Source organism: Phocoena phocoena, chromosome 19 (genome assembly GCF_963924675.1).
Source record: "Phocoena phocoena chromosome 19, mPhoPho1.1, whole genome shotgun sequence".
Lineage (NCBI taxonomy): Eukaryota > Metazoa > Chordata > Mammalia > Artiodactyla > Phocoenidae > Phocoena > Phocoena phocoena.
The window spans coordinates 30192685-30208701 of NC_089237.1; the positions used below are offsets into that span (position 1 = coordinate 30192685).

The following is a 16017-nucleotide window of genomic DNA, read 5'->3' on the forward strand; positions in this document are numbered from 1 at the left end:
ATCTGTACCATTTTTCTAGACTCCACATATGTGCGTTAATATACAATATTTATTTTTCTCTTTCTGACTTACTTCACTCTGTATGACATCTCTAGATCCATCCACGTCTCTACAAATGACCCAGTTTCGTTCCTTTTTATGGCTGAGTAATATTCCATTGTGTATATGTACCACCTCTGCTTTATCCATTCGTCGGTCGATGGACATTTAGGTTGCTTCCATGACCTGGCTGTTGTAAATAGTGCTGCAGTGAACATTGGGGTGCATGTGTCTTTTTGAATTATGGTGTTCTCTGGGTATATGCCCAGTAGTGGGATTGCTGGCTCATGTGGTAATTCTATGTTATGTTTTTTAAGGAACTGCCATACTGTTCTCCATAGTGGCTGTATCAGTTTACATTTCCACCAACAGTGCAAGAGGGTTCCCTTTTCTCCACACCCTCGCCAGCATTTGTTGTTTGTAGATTTTCTGATGATGCCCATTCTAACTGGTGTGAGGTGATACCTCACTGTAGTTTTGATTTGCATTTCTCTAATAATTAGTGATGTTGAGCAGCTTTTCATGTGCTTCTTGGCCATCTGTATGTCTTCTTTGGAGAAATGTCTATTTAGGTCTTCAGCCCATTTTCTGATTGGGTTGTTTTTTGATATTGAGCTGCATGAGCTGTTTATATATTTTGGAGATTAATCCTTTGTCCGTTGCTTCGTTTGCAAATATTTTCTCCCATTCTGAGACTTTTGTTTTGTTTTGTTTATAGTTTCCCTTGCTGTGCAAAAGTTTTTAAGTTTCATTAGGTCCCATTTGTTTATTTTTGTTTTTATTTCCATTACTCTAGGAGGTGGGTCAAAAAAGATCTCGCTGTGATTTATGTCAGAGAGTGTTCTTCCTATGTTTTCTTCTAAGAGTTTTATAGTGTCTGGTCTTACCTTTAGGTCTTTAATCCATTTTGAGTTTATTTTTGGGGATGGTGATAGGGAGTGTTCTAATTTCATTCTTTTACATGTAGCCATCCAGTTTTCCCAGCACCAGTTATTGAAGAGACTGTCTTTTCTCCATTGTATATCCTTGACTCCTTTGTCAGAGATTGGTTGACCATAGGTGTGTGGGTTTATCTCTGGGCTTTCCATCCTGTTCCATTGATCTATATTTTTGTTTTTGTGCCAGTACCATATTGTCTTGATTACTGTAGCTTTGTAGTATAGTCTGAAGTCAGGGAGTCTGATTCCTCCAGCTCCGTGTTTTTCCCTCAAGGTTGCTTTGGCTATTTGGGGTCTTTTGTGTCTCCATACAAATTGTGAAATTTTTTGTTCTAGTTCTGTGAAAAATGCCATTGGTAGTTTGATAGGAATTGCATTGAATCTGTAGATTGTTTTGGCTAGTATAGTCATTTTCACAATATTGATTCTTCCAATCCAAGAACATGGTATATCTCTCCATCTGTTTGTGTCATCTTTGATTTCTTTCATCAGTGTCTTACAGCTTTCTGAGTACAGGTCTTTTGTCTCCTTAGGTAGGTCTATTCCTAGGTATTTAATTCTTTTTGTTGCAATGGTGAATGGTATTGTTTCCTTAGTTTCTTTTCTTGATCTTTCATTGTTAGTGTATAGGAATGCAAGAGATTTCTGTGCATTAATTTTGTATCTTGCAACTTCACCAAATTCATTGATTAGCTCTAGTAGTTTTCTGGCAGCATCTTTAGGATTTTCCATGTGTGGTATCATGTCATCTGCAAACAGTGACAGTTTTACTTCTTCTTTTCCAATTTGTATTCCTTTTATTTCTTTTTCTTCTCTGACTGCCATGGCTAAGACTTCCAAAACTATGTTGAATAATAGTGGCAAGAGTGGACGTCCTTGTCTTGTTCCTAGTCTTAGAGTAAATGCTTTCAGTTTTTCATCTTTGAGAATGATGTTTGCTGTGGGTTTCTTGTATATGGCCTTTATTATGTTGAGGGAGGTTCCCTCTATGCCTACTTTCTGGAGAGTTGTTACCATAAATCGGTTTTGAACTTTGTCAAAAGCTCTTTCTGCCTCTGTTGAGATGATCATATGGTTTTTATCCTTCAATTTGTTAATACGGTGTATCACATTGATTGATTTGCATATATTGTAGAATCCTTACGTCCCTGGGATAAATCCCACTTGATCATGGTGTATGATCCTATTAATGTGTTGTTGGATTCTGTTTGCTAGTGTTTTGTTGAGGATTTTTGCATCTATATTCATCAGTGATATTAGTCTGTAATTTTCTTTTTTTGTAGTATCTTTGCCTGGTTTTGGTATCAGGGTGATGGTGGCCTCATAGAATGAGTTTGGGAGTGTTCTTTCCTCTGGAATGTTTTGGAAGAGTTTGAGAAGGATGGTTTTTAGCTCTTCTCTAAATGTTTGGTAGAATTCACCTGTGAAACTATCTGGTCCTGGACTATTGTTTGTTGGAAGATTTTTAATCAGAGTCTCAATTTCAGTGCTTGAAATTGGTCTGTTTACATTTTCTGTTTCTTCCTGGTTCAGTCTTGGAAGGTTTACCTTTCTAAGAATTTGTCCATTTCTTCCAGGTTGTCCATTTCATTGGCATAGAGTTGCTTGTCTCTTAGGATACTCTGTATTTCTGCAGTGTCTGTTGTAACTTCTCCTTTTTCATTTCTAATTTTATTGATTTGAGTCCTCTCCCTCTTTTTCTTGATGAGAGCCTGGCTAATGGTTTATCAATTTTTTTTATCTTCTCAAAGAACTAGCTTTTAGTTTGATTGATCTTTGCTATTGTTTTTCTTTGTTTCTATTTCATTTATTTCTGCTCTGATCTTTATGATTTCTTTCCTTCTACTAACTTCGGGTTTTGTTGGTTCTCTCTGTAGTTCCTTTAGGTGTAAGGTTAGATTGTTTGAGATTTTTCTTGTTTCTTGAGGTAGGATTGTATTGCTATAAACTTCCCTCTTAGAACTGCTTTTGCTGCATCCCATATGTTTTGGATCATCGTGTTTTCATTGTCATTTGTCTGTAGGTATTTTTTGATTTCCTCTTTGATTTCTTCAGTGATCTCTTGGTTATTTAGTAGTGTATTGTTTATTAGCCTCCATGTGTTTGTGTTTTTTACGTTTTTTTCCTGTAATTTATTTCTAATCTCATAGCATTGTGGTCAGAAAAGATGCTTGATACAATTTCAATTTTCTTAAATTTGCTGAGGCTTGATTTGTGACCCAAGATGTGATCTGTCCTGGAGAATGTTCCATGTGCATTTGAGAAGAAAGTGTAATCTGCTGTTTTTGGATGGAATGTCCTATAAATATCAATTAAATCTATCTGGTCTATTGTGTCATTTAAAGCTTGTGTTTCCTTATTAATTTTCTGTCTGGATAATCTGTCCATTGTTGTAAGTGAGGTGTTATAGTCCCTCGCTATTATTGTGTTGCTGTCGATTTCTTCTTTTATAGCTGTTAGCATTTGCCTTATGTATTGAGGTGCTCCTATGTTGGGTGCATATATATTTATAATTGTTATATCTTCTTCTTGGATTGATCCCTTGATCATTATGTAGTGTCCTTCCTTGTCTCTTGTAACATTATTTATTTTAAAGTCTGTTTTATCTGATATGAGTATTGCTCCTCCAGCTTTCTTTTGATTTCCATTTTCATGGAATATATTTTTCCATCCCCTCACTTTCAGTCTGTATGTGTCCCTAGGTCTGAAGTGGGTCTCTTGTAGACAGCATATATATGGGTCTTGTTTTTGTATCCATTCAGCGAGCCTGTGTCTTTTGGTTGGAGCATTTAATCCATTCACGTTTAAGGTAATTCTTGATGTGTATGTTCCTATTACCATTTTCTTAATTGTTATGGGTTTGTTTTTGTAGTTGCTTTTCTTCTCTTGTGTTTCTCACTTAGAGACTTTCCTTTAGCATTTGTTGTAGAGCTGGTTTGGTGGTGCTGAATTCTCTTAGCTTTTGCTTGTTTGTAAAGCTTTTGATTTCTCCGTTGAATCTGAATGAGATCCTTGCTGGGTAGCGTATTCTTGGTTGTAGATTCTTCCCTTTCATCACTTTCAATGTATCATGCCACTCCCTTCTGGCTTGCAGAGTTTCTGCTGAGAAATCAACTGTTAACCTTGTGGAGATTACTTTGTATGTTATTTTTCACTTTTCCCTTGTTGCTTTTAATAATTTTTCTTTGTCTTTAATTTTTGTCTGTTTGATTACTGTGTGTCTCGGTGTGTTTCTCCTTGGGTTTATCCTGCCTGGGACTGTCTGCACTTCCTGGACTTGGCAGGCTATTTCCTTTCCCATGTTAGGGAAGTTTTCAACTATAATCTCTTCAACTACTTTCTCGGGTCCTTTCTCTCTCTCTTCTCCTTCTGGGACCCCTATAATGTGAATGTTGGTGCATTTAATGTTGTCCCTGAGGTCTCTTAGGCTGTCTTCGTTTCTTTTCATTCCTTTTTCTTTATTCTGTTCTGCAGCAGTGATTTCCACCATTCTGTCTTCCAGGTCACTTATCTGTTCTTCTGCCTCAGTTATTCTGCTATTGATGCCTTCTAGTGTATTTTTCATTTCAATTATTGTATAATTCATCTCTGTTTGTTCTTTAATTCTTCTAGGTGTTTGCTCTTTAATTCTTCTAGGTCTTTGTTAAACATTTCTTGCATCTTCTCGATCTTTGCTTCCATTCTTTTTCCGAGGTCCTGGATCATCTTCACTATCATTATTCTGAATTCTTTTTCTGGAAGGTTGCCTCTCTCCACTTCACTTAGTTGTTTTTCTGGGATTTTATCTTGTTCCTTCATCCGGGATGTAGTCTTCTGCTTTTTCATTTTGTCTATCTTTCCGTGGTTGTGGCTTTCATTCCGCAGGCTGCAGGATTGTAGTTCTTCTTGCTTCTTCTGTCTGCCCTCTGGTGGATCATGGTTCTCTTCTGAATGAAGTCCTATAAACCTCTAGTAACGTCAGGCTAGTCTCTGTCTTTTTGCATTTTTATTGGTTTCTATACTTTAATTCCTTGATTGGCAGCTTTGTTAATGAAGGAAGCTCACTTTAATAAAATTATTGTGTTTAGATGCTTGTTCTTAGAAGCTGTGTGCCAAATGCTTTTTTTAAAAACATATTTATTTATTTGCCTGCCCTGGTTCTTAGTTGTGGCACACAGGATCTTTGTTGCAGCCTGTGGGATCTAGCTCCCTGACCAGGGATTGAACCCAGGCCCCCTGCATTGGGAGCGCAGAGTCTTAACCACTGGACCACCAGGGAAGTACTGACAAATGCTGTTTTAAAGCGCAATCATTAAGCCTAAGAGGATTTGTTGCTCATACATGACTCACTACATAACTCATTCTGAGACTATTACAGAGCCATACAGACTTGTTTCTTTAAACATGCCTATTTGTGATATGCTGTTGTCCATTATTTGAACCTATCAATACAATAAAGTGTCAATTAAATAAATGACATTTGTTCACTGAAAAAAAGAGGATTTGTTGTTGTTGTTCTTCAGTCTGCCTCCCCGTAAGAGCTCTGCAGGTGCTTTGTAGTCTTTACCTTTGTCATTATCAAGAATTCCTACTCTGCTTTCAAAGCAGGGTTGCAGTTGGGTCTGTTCATTTTCCAAATTCTTATTTTCGTATTTTCTGTCACCATATGGCCTTTCCTTCTTATTCTGATATGGAGTTGAAGTGTTTAGAGAATGATCGTAATTAGGTATTACTCATTCTGTATCCTTTGGTCAGCTTTTAAAAATCCTGATGCCTAGGCTGTACTCTATACCAATTAAATCAGCATGTATGGGGGTAGAAGCCCTGGGTCTCAGTATTTTTTTAAAGCTCCCCAGGTGATTCCAATGTGCAGCAAGATTTAGGAACCATGGGCTTTGCTTATTAGCCGTATAGTGTAGAGGTTCCTTCAGTCACCTCTTCACTCCTCAGGATTAATTAGATGACCTTCTAATAATGCATTTTAGTTACTTGAAAAAAAGATGTTATACAAATTAAGATATTACTGTTATCATTGTCACTGTTCTTTAGACTGTAAAGAAGCCATTTTTGTGGTAAAATATACATAACATAAAATTTACCTTTTTAACCTTTTTTAAGTGTACAATTCGGTGGCATTAAGTACATTCACGTTATGTACTACCACCACCACCTTCCATCTCCAGAACTTTTCCCATCTTCCCAAACTGAAACTCCATATCCATTCCGTCCTTCCCTGCAGCCCCTGGCAACCATCATTCTACTTTCTGTCTCTATGAATTTGACCACCCTAGCTACCTCATATGAGTAGAATCATACAGTATTTATCCTTTTGTGACTAACTTATTTCAATTAGCGTGATATCTTCAAGGCTCACTCATGTTGTAGCATTTGTCAGAATTTCCTTCCTTTTTAACGCTAAATAATATTCCCTTGTATGTAGCTACCACATTTTGTTTTTCCATTCATCCATCGATGGACACTTGGATTGCTTTCACTTCTTGGCTATTGTAAATAATGCTGCCATGATCATGGATGCACAAGAAGCCACTTTTAAGTGATAAACTGATGTCTGTTCTCCCTCTACAAGATGCTTATCTGGATAGATGCTTGTTTTTTGTTTGTTTGTTTGTTTTTAATTTTTTTGGCCTCACAGCATGGCATGCAGGATCTTAGTTCCCCAACCAGGGACTGACCCCTTCCCCCTGCAGTGGAAGCTTGGAGCCCTAACCACTGGACTGCCAGGGAATTCTGAAATTGCTTGTTCTTTATGGATAGGTTGTAGTGTTGTTCACCGGATGAGCTAGTACCTTCTCCTAGTGATTGGTCTTCCTTTCACAAAATATGGAAAAAATTAGATACTGTTCCAAATGCCTTCTAGATTTACTCATAGTTGGTGGTAGAATTATTTTATTGTATCAGCTGTCTTGCCCAGGCTGTTGATCAATCCTACAAAGGTTGTGTTCTACAAATATAGTAACAAAAGTCTCTGTATGTCTAGTAGGAAATAAAGGACTCATTCTGTATAGTTTAACTCCAAAATGCTACTAGGACAAAATTGTAAGCCTAAAAATCAACCTAAAAAAGGCTCCCTGGTCATGTTGCTCTAGAAATTGCAAATGAATTAGACTGAATCTAGAAGCCACATTAGGATTCCTTCCTTTCGGACTATGTTATTCAGACAGGCCATTTCACTCTATTTCTTTTCTTTTTTAAACATCTTTATTGGAGTATAATTGCTTTACAATGGTGTGTCAGTTTCTGCTTTATAACTAAGTGAATCAGTTATACATATACATATATCCCCATATCTCTTCCCTCTTGCGTCTCCCTCCCTCCCACCCTCCCTATCCGACCCCTCTAGGTGGTCACAAAGCACCGAGCTGATCTCCGGGTGCTATGCGGCTGCTTCCCACTAGCTATCTGTTTTACATTTGGTAGTGTATATATGTCCATGGCACTCTCTCACTTTGTCCCAGCTTATCCTTCCCCCTCCCCGTATCCTCAAGTCCATTCTCTAGTAGGTCTGCGTCTTTATTCCCGTCTTGCCCCTAGGTTCTTCATGACCATTTTTTGTTTTTCTTAAGATTCCATATATATGTGTTAGCATACGGTATTTGTTTTTCTCTTTCTGACTTACTTCACTCTGTATGACAGACTCTAGGTCCATCCACCTCACGGCAAATAACTCAATTTCGTTTCTTTTTATGGCTGAGTAATAGTCCGTTGTATATATGTGCCACATCTTCTTTACCCATTCATCTGTCGATGGACACTTAGGTTGCTAAAAACAGTGATTAGATGCCATGAAGTAGGTGGCAGTGCCTTAACCGTCTGCGTGTTGTCAGGCCAGAAGGCCTTTTCCGTCCTTGTCAAGGGGAGTGCTAACCTTCTCTCTCCTTTCATACAACACTTAACTCTATTTCTGTACATGGTCTTAGCTTTTTATGTTAAAGAGCCTAGTGCCTGAACTGAGAGCTCACTTTTTTACTTCTTTCCAGTCTTTAATGACCACTCTTTGTTTCTTGACCTCCTTGAAGGGTATACTTTATTTTTAACAGACAATTCAGGTAGACCTTTTTATAAGAGAATCAGCTGTGTTAGTCAATAAGTGGAAATTTTTTGGAGGCAATCAACTTTGGAAAGGTAGTGATTACTTATTTTAACATTGTATTTCTGAAGGCATTACTTTTTCATATTCCCAAAACCCACCTATCTATTTTTATAGCATCGAAGAAATGAATTTTCATTTGTGTGTGTTTATTTCACTTTGATCTTTTTGGCACTTTTCCTTAATTTTTCACTTATAATAAAATTCAGTTGAAAAGAGGCTTATCTACATCACTAAAAGGAGAGAAACTTTAAACTTTGTTAGTCTCTTTGGGTTAACAACTGGGCTGCATCTGTGTGCTTTAGAGGTACGGGAATGCCCCCCAAATTGAGAATCTGATGAGGTAATGTGATTTTAGAGCCCATTCTACAGGTGAAACATAGCAACTTGTTCTTCTTGTCTAAAGACTTGTCTATTGAACTCTCCAGTTCGAGAAGCTAAGAGTGAGTAAACAAATCTTTTTTCTTCCTAGATCTTCATCTGCTGGTGGATGTGGCCTGCAAGCAGGAGCACTTTCCACAGGAGGAAGAATTAAAAGAGTGAGAATGGCTGACAAACGTGACATTGTGCACTGGCTGTAGCTGGAGGCAGACTAGCCTTGCACATGACACACTGTTGGGGCTCTTTCAGTTCAAGGAAAAAAAGTATTTTTGTTTTGTTAATTGAGAATTCTGTTAATTGAGAATTGGGAATTTGGTATTTACTACAGCTGTTCAGTTCAGATTGTTTACCTTGACAAACTACCAAACATCTAGCAGTCTTTTTTTTTTTTGCTGCCCAGATCCCTTTCAAATGAAAGTTCCTGGTCTTCTGTTACAGTCAAAAAGCATCTAAAAACAGCTGCATCTATGGTACCGGAGAATAATCTGTGTGGGTGTGCTGGTTTGTCGTCTTGCCACTCTCAAAACTAGTCAGCACAACTCCGGTGGGGAGTTCAGTCTATCTGTTTCAAGTTGCAGTGTGATCCTTTTAGAGAAAATTGTGTGAGAAACAAAGGCCTGTGAGGTAACCAAGATCGCAGGTCTAAATGGGTCAGGAATTCCAGGGAGAAACCCTGGGAAAGAGTTAATTTTCTAAGTGATTAACCAGGAAATGCCCTTACTTCCTAACCCAGCATTCTGTTTCAAAAGCAAGGCGTCCGGACTTGGACCATCCATCACACTTAACAGCCTCTGATTCTTTTATATTTACGGGAGCGTTCTTCTATTTTCATATCTTTCTTTAATTTTAATGATACATTATCATAAATGGTAAGAAGGTTTTGTTAATATATCACTTATTTAATATATCTTCTAAAGAAAAGTATTTAGCTTGTTGAATATAATTGTATTTATAAATGCTGGTAGATTTTTAAGTTTTAAGGCTTTATATCTTTATTAATATTGAGGGGTAGAAGGATAAAGGATGCATATATAATATTTTAATTTTGAAACGGGAATGTACAGTGTGTGAACAAAACCATTAAGAGATTTAACACAGTGTTTTCTTATTTTAGATTTTTTTTTTTTTTTTTTAGATTTTTACATTCAGTAAGTATAAATTCTCGTCTATAAAAGATAGTGTGCAGATTTGGGGAGAAGCTGATTAGTAGTCACCTAACAGAAGCTATGCCTCTGATATTTTTAATAGTTTATGTATGGTTTAAGCTTCTGAGAGAAGCTTGGATAGTGGGATAGACTATAACATTTTTATCTTATCCCCTGTTTAGGATCCTAAATTCAAATAGTAGGATTATGGGACTGGTTTTTAGGAGAGGTATCTTGGATGTCCACTTTCTGTGGTTGATCCCTCACTTGCTAATCCAATGACAGCAGAAAATTTCTGATTTAAAGTCTTTTAAATTGACTAGAACTTTCTTATTAGATTCTGCCTCAGTTTTCCTAATAAGCACTGCAGAAACAAAAGGAAAGCCTAGGAATATGAAACTAGTGAAAAAGGAAAGGCCCTTAGTGATATGACATAAGTACTATTCAAGCCACGGTGGACGTAGCAATTCATTTCTTAACTTGCATTGTGCCTTCGCAATGATGTACTTCCCCAGAAGTATTACAGAGATAGTAGTTTCTTGGAAAAGGATGAGCTCTATATTGGTCTGCAGTGACTCAGTTTAGATATGAAAATAGGTTCTGAAAAGTGACCTGTTTGGTCCATCTGATTAGACTAGACGATGTCCATGTGATGAACATTTATTCATCTTTATTAGCAAGGTTTAAAAGAGGAACAGATTATCAAGACTCCTACATCTTTTGGTCAGACTGTGTATTTTGGCAGAGTATGTGAAGAGGAGACCCAGTTTCTATATGAAGGAACTTCGCCTTTTCTCTGTCAGGTTGAAAAGCTGATATACTATGTAGGTGATATTCATTCCTTCCCTTAAATATGCCTTTCTTGGCTTTGTATATGTTGAAAGAGATAATATCTTTTGAGGAACATGTGTCAAGCAGGAACCTTGGCATGGATTTGGTTTCAATTGTTTTACCTTTATCAGCTTTCCAAACCTCTTTTTATATATGAATACAACAGACCAAGGAGCTGGATGTACTGCTATACTCACATGCCTGCTACCTGTCAGCTAAAGCTATCATTACTGTCTTGGACAAAGTGGCAAAAGATAAAATAAAATCTTTGTGTGAATTAGTCAATAGGGTCTGACACATGCTAACAAGGCACCTGACTAGTGCCTCAGTATTTCAGCACCTTAAGCATGATAAATTTCAGTCAGTCAACAATAAAGTGTTTCAACTAGACTTGTTGTCTTGCTTGTTTTTACTGTTTGGTGATCAATAGAAACCTCAGTCATTATAACTATTAATCATAATAGTAAAGTTCAGAAGAAAATGTGCTCTGTTTTCCAAAGAATCTGACTTAAAAAAAAAAATCCTGAGTTTTTTTCATTTACACTTGAATAGAGATTGAATCCTTAAAATGCCATTAAGGATAAGGACAATTCTTGGACATGTTTATAGAAACCTAGGTTTTTGGAAAAGGATCAAGGTCTTCAGTAACTTTAGTCAATGCAGTTGTGAAAGTAGATCCTGAAGTGTGATCTGTCTCGTGTAAAGTTAGGTAGTAGGTGTCAGTGAGATGGGCGATTCATTACCATAGTGATGGCATCTTTATGACATCTCTATGGTAGTTGTGATCTGTCAGTCTCTGAGGGATAACACCAAAACTTTGAAGCCAGAGAATAATTTCTCTTGCTTATTAATTCTGTTGACTTTCTTGTCAATACTGTTTAAATAAACACAATATATCAGTGAACTAAGCTATACAGAGCTGTTTGGTTTGATCCTGAGTAGCTCAAGGTACCCAGACTCAAGGTACCTATTATCGTCGTGCTCAGATCTCAGAGTTTCCTCAAGAGAGGGCAACCACATCTATATTCTTTTCCTTTCAACTAAGTATCTGTATTAAGTCTCAGGTTTGTGTGTCTTAATTCCTTTGCAAGTTTCAAGCAGTAATAGGTGAGGCAAAGTCAATTAGTAGGTTACTTTTTGTTTAGTTTAACACTAAAGATATTTTTACATATATCAGATATATAATAATGTGTATTTTACACATTTTATGCTATACTTTTACATGGCATACATAAAATAAAAATGTAAAACCAGGGACTTCCCTGGTGGTCCAGTGGTTAAGAATCCGTCTTGCTGGGACTTCCCTGGTGGTCCAGTGGTAAAGAATCCGCCTTGTAATGCAGGGGACACGGGTTCGATCCCTGGTCAGGGAACTAAGATCTCACATGCCGCGGGGCAACTAAGCCCGTGTGCCACACTACTGAGCTCGCGCACCTCAACTAGAGCCCGCCTGCCGCAAACTACAGAGCCCACGCACTCTGGAACCTGAGCGCCACAACTACAGAGCCCATGTACCCTGGAGCCTGTGTGCCACGACTAGAGAGAAGCCTGTGTGCCACAACTAGAGAGAAGCCTGTGCACCACAATGAAGATCCCACATGCCTCAACAAAGATCCCGCATGCTGCAACTAAGACCTGATGCAGCCAAAATAAATAAATTAAAAACAAATCTTTAATTAAAAAGAAAAAAAAGAATCCATCTTGCAATGCAGGGGACGCCGGTTCAATCCCTGGTCGGGGAACTAAGATCCCACATGCGGCCGGGAAACTAAGCCTGTATGTGGCAACTACTGAGCGCTCACCCCACAACTAGAGAGCCCACGCGCTCTGGAGCCCGGGCGCCACAACTAGAGAGAAGCCTGTGCACTGCAAAGAAGAGCCTGCATGCTGTAACGAAAGATCCTGCATGCCACAACTAAGACCCGACGCAGTCAATAAATAAATAAATAAATAATTTTAAATAAATGTAAAACCAGAGCAGACTTTAAAAAAATTCTCTCCAGAAGAATTAGAGCTACTCCTATTCTTTAGGAAAGGAGCTAGGAAAGGTCTATACTTGCATTATGTTCTTAAGGTCCAACCACTAAAGAAAAAGTGCTAAATTAAGAATTTACTTTAGAATTTCTCTCTCTGCTCTAGGTGTTATTAGGCCTAAAATGCCAAAACTGTCCCCATAAACCCTCTTTAAACTTTTTTTAATTAATTTTTTTAAACTGAAGTATAGTTGAATTACAATGTTGTATTAGTTTTAGTGTACAACAAAGTGATTCAGATATACATATACATATATATTTTTTTCAGATTCTTTTCCATTATAGTTCATTACAAGATACTGAATATAGTTCCCTGTGCTATGCAGTAGGTCCTTGTTGTTTATCTATTTTACGTATAGTAGCATGTCTCTGTTAATCCCATACTCCTAATTTATTCCTCTGCCACCCACTTTCCCCTTTGGTAACCATAAATTTGTTTTTGATGTCTGTGAGTCTTTCTGTTTCATGAATAAGTTCATTTGGGTCATATTTTAGATTCCACATATAAGTGATATTATGTGATATTTTTCTATCTCTGACTTAGAATGATAATCTCTAGGTCTATCCATGTTGCTGTAAATTGTATTATTTCATTTTGTAAAAATATTTATTTATTTGGCTGTGCCAGGTCTTAGCTGCAACGTGCGGGATCTAGATCCCTGACCAGGGATTGAACCTGGGCCCCTTGCATTGGGAGCGTGAAGTCTTAACCACTGGACCACCAGGGAAGTCCCCCATTCCTTTTTATGGCTGAGTGATATTCAATTATATATATGTACCACATGTTCTTTATCCGTTCATCTGTCGATGGATGTTTAGGTTGCTTTCATGTCTTGGCTATTGTAAATAGTGCTGCTGTGAACATTGGGGTACATGTATCTTTTCAAATTGGACTGTAGACCCTCTTTAGGGATGAAATTCTCAAGGTGACTAGGTCACTCATACTTTTTGCCTTCAGAGGCATTATGTCCTTTAATCTTTACAACAAAGCTACAATGCAATTATTATTCTCCACGTTTTACAAGTGATCAATTTGTACAATTTTTTTGTACAAACTAAAAATTGTTTAAAATTTTCTTATGTGTTTTTTACCACAATTTAAAATGTGATTTTTACCACAATAAGCATGTAACATAAATCTTAACCGTTTTCAAGTGCAATGTTAACCATATTCACATCATTGTTCATTTGTACAATTTGGAAAGACTGTTGGCAGCAGGTCAAAATAAAATGTCTGGGCACAGTCAAATATAATCTGGTCGACTTGAAAATTCAAATTTTAGAAACATATATTAGAAACTTCTGCATTATTTCTAAAGACAGGGCTACTAGAAGGGTTATTGTTCATGAGTGTGGTAATTAACCAAAAATTAGTTTTCTTTTTGCCTATATTCTGATTAAGCATATATATTTTACCCCTTTGTTTGTATTTATGATATAGACTTACTTGCAGTCTCACATTGAAGGCCCAGGTCTGATCCATAGTATTATTTCACCTCCCAGGGATGTGAGAAGAAAATAACAGATTCCAGACCTCTGACATCACCTAATCTAAAAGCTTGGTACAGGCACAGTTTAGAAAAGAGCTACTGAATTTAAATTTGTAAGGGCTGAAGAAAAACTATGCATAAAATGGACAGAGTTCTTGCCAGGGTAGCAGACTTAAGACAGCAATAAATCAGTAAGAACTATAGCACAGGATCACTTTATTCTGGCTTTGTGGCATTTACAGACACTAAAACCTGGAAAGAGCAGAAATGCCTTTGAATTTATATTTGCAAAACCTTGTGTCCATTATTTTATCTTCTGCGTTTCCTTTTTTTTTGGTCTTTATTTCCTATACCACCATCTGTGTCTCTTGGGTGCAGAAGCTGCTTACATGTCTGTTTGTGTGGCCCTGATTTACACGTGGTAGCTTGCTTACCCAGAGAAAGGTATTGAAGATTGAATTGGATGCAGTTTGGCTGTGGCTCAATAGAGGGAGTCGAGGAGCCGAGAGAGGCTCTCTTCTCAGCACAGGAACGTGTCTGGTGAAGTGTGCGCGCACCAGGCCCCAGCCAGCCAGGAGGAGGAGGGGCGGGATGGGGGTGGTTGCCTCTAGCTGCTCCACCCTCACTTTGTGTCAGCAGGTAGAGAGCGTGATTGCAGTCCCAGGGGAGGGAGTCAGAGCTAGAACACCAGTTACAAACCACAGGCTTCCTCCTCTAGGGAGCTGATCCAGAATTGTCTTTCTGGAAGGGAAGCACTCGAATCCTTCCGAACTTTCCAAGTCTATCCATGATGCAGAGACATTGCCCTCTGGGATTTTCTATGTTCCTGGTAGTGAATTGTTGCTGATGTATTTGCTACTTTGCTTCTTTTCTCTTTCAAGATTTGGTCGTTTTTATATGCTGTTCGGGGAGAAAAAGGACTTTTGTTAGAAAGGAGATTTCAGAAATGGTTTTGGATCCTCTAGAAGTGTTTTTAGAGTTCTTGGGGACAGTAGCTCTAACCTTGGAGTAAGTTTCTGCCTTTGACCTGCATGGATTATTTTTTCGGGCTGCGGAATTTCTCGGCACCTAGCTGCAGTGTGGGGCACTTGGTTTGGTTGCAGAGTAAGAAGGTGGAAGAATGAGCTGTACTTGGTTAAGCAGTTGAAACCTTTTTTTTGAGCAGGATCTTTAAAAGCATAATTGAATTTGTTTCACCCCCGTGGATTCCAGTGGGCCTGACAGCACAACAGGTTTGCAGATTTCTTTCGAAATTCTTTTTTTTTTCTCCCTCTGCCTCAGCAAAAGAAAAGAATCTATATCACAGGTTCATGTTCCATTGCTTGGCTTTTCAGCATTTATTCTGAAGACTTAATAAGATTTTTTAACTTGACCTCTGAACACAGTGGGCTTTGTGGTTGAAGTGCATTTGTATTTACTTAAGGGTGCACATTTTGAAATCTTAGAATAAGACGTTGTTTGTACAAAGACCCAAATTCTCAAGTGTGCCTAGAAATAGCACAGATCTACTCTACTCAGGTTTATTTTTACTTTTTCAGGGTTTTCTACTTAGAACCTGTAGACTAATCACCTCCTTACTCCCCCTTTTATTCCCCACCCCCTCAAGGAATTTGAAAACGTGTTAGGAATAGTCCTTTGTTTTACTTATGAACCTAGAAAATTACAGATTATAAGATCTGGATAATAAAGTAGTTTCCAAAAGCATCTCATGGGAAATCAAAGTGCTTGGCATTCTCAAGCAGGAGCATAAAAGCTGGGCTCCCTAAGAGAGAAGGGAAAATAAAGATAGAAATATGAATGTCAACCGGGAAAAATAGTTGGAAAGCCAACCTTTTCAAATATTCTTCTAATTATGAAAGTTGGAAAAGCTTGTGATGCTCAGGTTTATCCTGTGACTGTGTGAAGACATATAAATTAGCACCTAGTTTACAGGCAAATCTAGGTAGAAAATCTAAAAATCATAGTATATTTAGGTTCATGAAAAGTGTTGTAAGTTCAATGGGCCTGGAACTTTGGCTACAATGAAATACAGTTTAATGTTGAAACTTTTATGAATACATGTTGTAGCATCTT

The 16017-nt window shown here is 37.7% G+C and overlaps 1 protein-coding gene and 1 non-coding gene across 2 annotated transcripts in view; one reads left to right on the forward strand and one right to left on the reverse strand.

Moving 5' to 3' along the window:
• Nucleotides 1-8607, forward strand: part of HSF5 (heat shock transcription factor 5) — a 48377-nt gene extending 39770 nt beyond the window's left edge. Inside the window, exon 6 of the mRNA XM_065897634.1 lies at nucleotides 8537-8607. Coding sequence (XP_065753706.1) covers nucleotides 8537-8607 — 71 coding nt within the window. The remainder of the gene's footprint in view (nucleotides 1-8536) is intronic.
• On the reverse strand, nucleotides 7739-7866 carry LOC136139607 (U6atac minor spliceosomal RNA). The gene has a single exon (XR_010657127.1). It is a non-coding gene; the product is annotated as a U6atac minor spliceosomal RNA (small nuclear RNA).
• Nucleotides 8608-16017: the final 7410 nt, after the last annotated feature.